The 8220-nt window shown below is 45.9% G+C and overlaps 1 protein-coding gene across 1 annotated transcript in view; it reads right to left on the reverse strand.

Annotated features, from left to right (window-relative positions):
* Positions 1-7520, reverse strand: part of FNTB (farnesyltransferase, CAAX box, subunit beta) — a 52923-nt gene extending 45403 nt beyond the window's left edge. Inside the window, exon 1 of the mRNA XM_016223819.2 lies at positions 7295-7520. Coding sequence (XP_016079305.1) covers positions 7295-7438 — 144 coding nt within the window. The 5' untranslated portion in view covers positions 7439-7520. The remainder of the gene's footprint in view (positions 1-7294) is intronic.
* Between the last annotated feature and the right edge of the window lie 700 nt (positions 7521-8220).

An 8220-nucleotide genomic window follows, 5' to 3' on the forward strand; every position in this document is an offset into this window, starting at 1 on the left:
GCAAAGGGCCCACAGGTTCGTTTCCCTTGGGCACGGGCACAGAGCACGTCCTGATGAAGCGATCTGGCTCTCTGGGGAGGAGAATGGCAGCCTAAGCATCTGGCCCACTTCAGAAACGGTGCTGCAGGCACTGTGACAAGAAAGGCCTCCAGGACAGTCACCTGAAGGTTTCATCCCAAGGGAGTAGCTCTTCAAATTTTTTAAATAGCCTGAAATGAAGGGTTAGGGTTAGGGTTAGGGTTATATTCTTGGGATAGAGCAAGATTTCTTCAAAAAGCCCATACTACAAAGAAAAATAAGAACATAAACGTAAGCGAGGTTAAAGACAAACAAGCGCCTAGGAGAGGATATTTGGAACTTATGTAAAAGATGCTATTTTTCCCACATTAGGACCTATGACAATATTACGTCTTGGAGAGGGTGTGGGCCAAACAGAACTCCAGTATAGCACTAATTAATGCTTAAATCACTAAAGCCACGCGGGAGGGCAACACGGTAGCAGGTAATAACACTGAGGGCGCAGACCCTACAACCCAGGCATTCTACCTCTCAGCTAGAGATACACCTCGAGAGAGTCTTACATGTGTGCGCAAGAAGGTGTGTGTAAAGCTGCTCACGGCGATGCTGTAAATAACTGTAACACTCAGGTACAACCCAAATGTCCATTAGCAGGGAAGATAGGGGTAAAACACACTGCACGTTACTACACTATATTACACTACGCCACACAGCGAGGCCGCCTAACTACTATGTGCTCTGTAGTACATGCGATGGTATATTATACACACCACCGAAGCACAGCAGAAGACGCCACCCCAAAATGTGTCACTTTGCCATGTATATTATTTTGAGCTGAAGGCAACCAAGACCCAGCAGACACAAGAAGACCTTTTAGCCCACCCTTCACCACCTAAAAGAATTTAGATAGGCAGCCTGGCCCAGAAAGGGAGCTATCACCAGAGCTAACTTTTCCTATGTGGCAGGGCGAGCATTCAATTACCAAAACAGGCTCTCCCGTGAATTACCCTCCTCCCCTTGGAAGCCCCAGGCCCCTCCCTATCCCACTCCTCAGCTCGGGAGGAAATACCAGCCTCGATTGCCCCATTTGCCCTTGAGTCTCAAAGTCTTTGTAGGGCTCCAATATGTACACAGTTAAAGTTGTTTTCCTCCTGTTAATTTGTCTTACATCAATTTAATTATTAGACCAGCCAAAAGAACCTAGACGGACTTTAAAACATTACCCTCCCCCAACTATATATTTTTCTTCCCCAACACAGTATATAACAACGTAGGAAAAAAGTCTACTTCAGTGGAAACTACGCACTGTCTACCTCACAGTCTTCTAGGCTGTCAGGTTCTAGCCCTGTTCATGGCCTCTGAACTATTTTAGGCCTCTGTGTCAACGGTAGGTGACTGGTAAGATGGCAAACTCTACGTTGTCCCTTAAGTTTAGGTTTGATTGACTTTCTTCCCCACTATGGAGAAAACAGTTCTGCAACCATTTGCAAGTCAGCTTTTTTACTCCACAGAAATTTGTGCCTTTTGACTTTTTCTTTGAACTGGTCATAACACCTGCCTGGTTCCCTCAAATGTGGGTAAAATAAAAATTTAAACCATGTTGATTTTTATCTGTATAAGTTATGATTTTTTTTTTTTTTTTAATCCTCACAGGAGAATATTTTTTCCATTGCTTTTCAGAGAGAGTGGAAGGGTGAGAGAGAGAGAGAGCGCGAAACATCAATGTGAGAGAGACACATCAACTGGTTGCCTCCCGCACGCACCCTGACCGGGGCTGGGATCGAGCCTGAAACCAAGGTATGCACCCTTGGCCGGAATCGAACCCGGGACCCTTCAGTCCACGGGCAACGCTCTAACCACTGAGCAAACTGCCTAGGGCTAAGTTATGGTTTTTATCTTTTTCTGAAATTTATCTTTATAAATTTCATATCCTTTCAAATATGAATAGGATGAACTAGGTGTACAAACACCTTTGGATAAAGATGAAAAACATTAAATAGAAAAAGGCAAATGACAGTGTGACAATTTATGTAAATTTTTAAAAACAGTGCATAAATACAGAGCTTATGGATGCATAAAAGAATTAAAAATGAAGAGGTAGAAGTATATATACTCAATTCAGGACAGAAGCAGCTTCCAGAGGGGGTGAGGGGCAAGCTGAACTGGGGGTGGGGTTAAGGGAGACTAGCTATGTTTGTGATTGTTTTCCTTCAAACAAATAAACAGAAGAAAAAATTAGCAACTGCTAATTCTGGGTCATAGGAAAATGCCTGTTAATTATGTTATTATTTGTATTTTCTGTTAACTATAAACTTTTTTTAAAAAAGATCCGACAGTGCTTAGCTTTGTGATGCCTTATCACCCAATCTTCCCCACATCCTACAGACAGGTGGGCCACAAGTACAAAGAAAGGATGTTCTGAAAGTTCACTGGTAAGTCAGTTATTTAGACCTTATTTGTTTTCCCATCAAACAATGTTATATCTAACAGGTTCCCAGGCCAGCCCACCCACACCTATTTAATGTACAACGTGACTATTAAAACTAACAGACCATCTCTCATTTTCTCCAGTTATGAGGTTAGGGGGTCACTTAGCACATGGCAAAGAGAGGACACAATGGTCCAGAGCCGAAGTCTACTAGTTTGTTAGAAGCTGACCCCAGCTTCTGACAGGGCCCAGGCTAGGCACGCAGAATGTTTTTAAGTTTGCTGGAGTCCGGGTCTACTTATTGAGGGGTTCGAGAAGATGCCTTCCCAAAACAGACCTCTTTGGCATATGGATTATTTTGAGGTAAAGGCCACAGATAACCAAGAGATGCAAGAAGGGGTCTAAAAACAGGGCATTAATTCTCCTTTTGTAAAGGAAATTTCCTTTTGTAAAACGTCTTTCTCTCTGTGCCAGGAAGTAGAGAACTCTAATCAAAGGAGAAGACTCAACTTAAATCAGCATAACAAACCTCACCAAAGGACTCCTACCTACCATACTTTTCCCCATTCCCTTCCCCTAATTTATCTCCCCTTCTTTAGAAGCCCCAAACCTTTTCCTTTGCTTTAGCCTAAGATAATATAAAAACCAAGTACTAGGCATGGCTCAGCTGTTGAGCATCGACCTATGATCCAGGAGATTCCCGGTCAGGGCACATGCCCAGGTTTCGGGCTCGATCCCCAGCAGAGGGGTGCAGGAGACAGCCGATCAATGACTCACTCTCATCATGGATGTTTCTATCTCTCTCCCTTTCCCTTCCTCTCTCTCTGCAATCAATAAAAATATATTTAAAAAACAAAACAAAACTATGTTCTAACCACTCTCTGGGTTACTCACGGATGGGTGCTACCATGTGTATTTACATAAGGCACATGTTAATAAATTTCTGTCTGTTTTTCTCTTGTTAACCTTCTTCGGTTAGACTAATTTACAGGGCCCCAGCTGGAGAACCTAAGATAGGTAGAAGACTTTTTCCTACTCTACTATATATTTGTATTTATATTTATGTTCTTATATGGGCACATGTCTTTAAAATATAGAATATAAACTCATAAATATATCAGTATGTGTGTATATCATCTATACACATGATAGAAACTAATATGTGTGTTAGTTTGTGTTTTTTGATGATGGACTACATTAGAATCTAGGGTCCAGAGATAAAGTGACTGCATCAAGTCCTCAAGACTTAAGTGTCACAGCAATAAATAAATGCAGATCTAACCATGTCTCTTCATTTTCTACAGCTCTGGCCAGTATGGCTCAGTTGGTTGGGCATCTTCCTGTACCCTCCTTCAGGAACTGCAGTGGCCCAAGGCCCATCGCTTCAAACCAGCTCCTCAGCCTGGCTCTCATCCCGCCCTGCCCCCATCACCCCCACCCATCCAGATGACCCAATTTCCTACCACAGCCAACATGCACCCTCCATCCATTCCTGGTAAGTCTTCCTTCACAAGGGCTTCTTCCCCTGCAATGGCAACCCCCGCCCCCAACTCCATCCTTTGCGACCCAACCCCAGTCCCACAAAAGGAAGTTGTCCTGATGGCCTCAGCCTGCAGCAGACTGGCTTCCACTCCCTGAAATCCTCATGCAATGCAGTCATAATTTAGCACTGAATTACATGCTTTTGTAAGTTATTCTGTGATTGCTTCAGGCATCCCCCCTCCCCTCCCCGTCTAAGAGAAGAGAATTCTGAGCGCAGGGACTAGAACTAACAATTCTTCTAGATGCCCCTCAGAGTTCACCGTCACTTCAAATGACATCATGCCATTTCAGGCGGAGGATGCTTTTGCCCCTGTTTATGGGCAAACTACAAGAAAAAACAGGAGCAGGACCTTCACCAAACAACTGTTTTAGTTTAACCTACTGGCCTGAGTCACAGATCATTTGCAATGGAGTGACTGCGGGTGGTGCAAAAAAGGAAGCGAGCCACAAACAACACAACCGGTCTTGCTTTCTGGAGGGGCCAGCAAAGGAGGCTGAGAAGCAATGTCCAGGGAAACCAGATAAGTAACCCCCACCCCGGGAAGTGAACTTGAACAAACCTCTATGTGTCATATAGGTAGTTAGACAGACTTGAGCAGAGCAAGGGCCATGGGCCAGGTACAGAAACTCGCCAGGGGAGAAAGCACCGGATGCCTAGCAGAGGGGGAAAAATGGGAAAACAAGAGCCTCACCCCCAGGTAACCTATCTTCCCCTAGCATGTCACTGGTCATGCGGTTCAGACCACTGACTTTTCATATCATTAGTCATGTGGTTTAGACCCCACCCCACCCCCAACCTTTATCTAGGCCTCAGCTGTATTTCAGCTCCAGGCCCAGAAAAGCAGCAAAACCAGACAAGTGACACGCTGGCTGCCTCAGGACGAGCTATAGTGACTAATGACCTCCTGCCCTGGCACCAACCAATCAGTGGAGATCATGACCCTGAAAGAGCACACCGGGAAGGCTGATGAATATTCTATTGAGACACTCCTGAGACCTCCCCTAAGATTTCCATCTGCAAGAAAGAGATAAATACGATCATGACAAAGGAGCAAGGCTGTGCTCACCACCAGGGCAGCACTCCAGTGCCATCCCCTTTCCCCCTTCTTCCCTCCGAGGGGACCCCACAAGACTTGCAACCAAGGTAGCAATGGGCAGCGGCAGCTGTCCCAGGCTTGCCCCTGAACCTGTCTCCAAGGCCCCTTCTCTCTCTGACTCCTCAGGGAGCCAGAGCAGCCCAGCCCAGGTTTTCCTGTTACTTCTCTGCTCTTCCTTGTTTCACCATCCTACATATATTTTTGCTGCCATCATGGAACCCATATCCTTTAACTCAGTGTCATGTAGCCTTTCCCTTTGGATATCCCCACTCCCCATCTCCTTTCCTTAAATAAATTCAATTTTTCTTTATTCACTGTCTGAGATGGCTGCCTAGCCTGCCCGGGCACCACCGACCTTAACCTTTCAGGCACTATGACGATTAGTGAGGCAGCCACGGAAACAAGATACCGTATTATCTTCCTACCATCTGGAACTGTTTATCCCGGACTTTTAAAGTGTGAGCTGGAATACCCCACAGTTGGGCCTGCATTTGAAAGGCACCCATTAATACCAATGTTCCATATCAGAGCCTGGCTTCCTCTCCCGGCCCAGGCCTTGGCCCACCCTTTTGCAGACCAGAACCGTATGGTATCCATTTCTGCATCACTCTTTTATGCCTAGGTGCTCAGAATATAAATGGTGTTTTCCTGGTAGGAACTAAGCAGGGGCACTCTACTGAAATAAAAAAAATAAAATAAAATAAAGAGAAGTATAGGAAAAAGGAAGAGCAGATCAGTAAGGCTCCTGATAATGTTCCTTTTTCTTTTTTACTTACTCCTCTAATTCCAGTCTCTAAACATATAGGCCAATTTCTATTCCCTTTTCTCTACTCGCATTGTATCCACAGCCTTCTGTGCTGGGTCAGTTCAGTAAATTACATAAAAGGTGACCCAAGGCTTAGGTCAGATACAAAGAAAAAGGCTTGATCTGAATCAACTCAGAAATTCATCACTTATGAATACTGCAAAGACCCTGAAGGTTTTTCACTCATGGGAGATTTCTTTGCCATCTTTTGCATAAAACTTCTGTAAAAGGACACTCCGGTGGTCAAACTGACCTAGGGAGCTAGAGTCAAAAGACAAGGGTTTCCTTTCCTACCCTAAAATCCATGAAGCATAAATCTCCAGGTATAATATTCTCTCTGCTACTATGTGTATAACTGTGTAGTCAAGCCTTTGTTTTTTCTTACTAACTTATAATAGTATTTGTAGCCACAATATATAATAGGATAACTATCACTACTACTTTTACCTTAATGGAGGCTTCCAACTTCAGATATGAAGGTCAAAGCGGAGGTCAAGCCTGGAGACTGATCTTACTAAAGGTCATATTTTAGTAAGCAGCCTGACGCTTATTTGTAAGTGCTAAAAAGAATCGCCCTGAGCACTTCTCCTAGTGACAGACGGGTAAACATTTCCACAATTACTTGGTAACAGTTGCGGGATGAAAAGAAGAATAAAACTCCAGTTCCCCACTCATTCCTTAAACACGTTTCAAACCGATAGGTCCCAGCCTACTTCGAGGAGTCAGTGAATGGCAAATAGTCCAAAATTTATACTTTCATTGTTAACACTTTCCAAACTATATTGTTTTCCTGCCTGTCTCCTCCAACCAGGCTGTGACATGCTCCTGGTCGGGCGCTATTTTATTTCTTTGTATTTTCAGCGTTTAACATTGTGTCCAAGCACACGGCTGTGCTCAGATGACTGAACGACTATAAAACGCCCGGCCACGAGGCAGGCCCCACACCTGGCGCTGCAGGTCAGAAATTAAACAGATCGTGAAACCGCACGACCTCTGGCCGCTTCTCTTCCACTCCATGTCCCAAAAGTACACGGAGGGTGGGGGAAAGGGCACGATCCTTCCCCAAACCTCCCGAAGTCCCGGCAGAAGGCAGTGGGCTGTCTGACCCGCCTGGGATGCTTCTGACCTCCACGCGCAGAGCACGACTCCTTTCGCTCCCTAAGGCCGAGGGGACCCAGGTACTGTCCTTTTTCTCCAAGCCCAGCCCTGAAAACGACCCCTCCCCACAAACGCTCCACTCCACAGACCAGCCCAGGCGCCCAGAGAGTCCCAGAAGGGAGGCTCCGCGCTGCACTGTGGGAATTGTAGTTCCGCGGTAAGTTCCGCACACGGGTGGCCCGGAGGATGGGACTCCCACTCCCAGAAGCCCCCGCGCGGGCGCCTCGCCTAGTCCTGTCATCTCACCTGTTCTCTGGACGTGACTGTTTCCACCGAGTCGTCCTGCAACCGCTCCCTCGCGTGCTCGGGCCTCAGACTGTACAGCGGCTCTGACCAGACAGGGGAGGAAGTTGGAGGGCAGTAGTAGGTGAAGGAACTCGGAGAAGCCATGATCAGGAGAGCAGCGGGCGGTGTATAGGACTCAGCTTCGTCCAACAACAACGCGCATTGAAACTCGAGCGGCTTAAGGCGCTACGGCGAGCGGATAGAGTCAAAAAGGTTTTGAACGCGAATCTCTCTCCTCCTACCTACAAGTCTTCAGGAAGTGAGTCACTGAGATGCTGCCGCCCCCCACTGGTGAGAGTTGCTGCTGCAAGAGGCTCAGCTTCCTGGAGCGCAAAGGATATGTGACGTCTGAACTGCCTTTCAGAGAGATGGTGTAAGATGCCTTGGTTCCTTATGCAAAAAAATATACACACTTCTTTTCAACATTCTGCTAATTCTCACTTCATTGTAATGGCAATAGTTCATAGTCTCGAATGCCCAAGAACCCATTAATTATAACTTTGAAAGCGTTTCTGACAGCTCTCGGAGTGCCTCCGTTACATTATTACTAAGAATTATTGTGTACGTTTGGGTGACAGCCGCCCAAGAGAAGCCAGCAGTTTCTAAACAAATGAACTGCCATCTCAGCACCCAGCGAGGAAGGCAAGGGGTATTGTAAATTTCTCCTATTCCCTTGGGGGTTGCAGTGCAGAGGGAACAACCAAGGATAAGTGAAACAGCCAAGGCAATATTTGTTCACTTATTTATCAGGTGTTTTGTGGGGGTTTTTTAAAGAATAGTTTGTTGATTTTTAGAGAGGAAGGGAGGAGGGAGAGAGAGAGAGAGAAACATCAGTGTGAGAGCACAACATGAGTGGCTGCTGCCAGCATGCCCCCTACAGGGTACTG

The sequence above is a fragment of the Miniopterus natalensis genome, chromosome 1 (assembly GCF_054644295.1).
Source record: "Miniopterus natalensis isolate mMinNat1 chromosome 1, mMinNat1.hap1, whole genome shotgun sequence".
Classification (NCBI taxonomy): Eukaryota; Metazoa; Chordata; class Mammalia; order Chiroptera; family Miniopteridae; genus Miniopterus; species Miniopterus natalensis.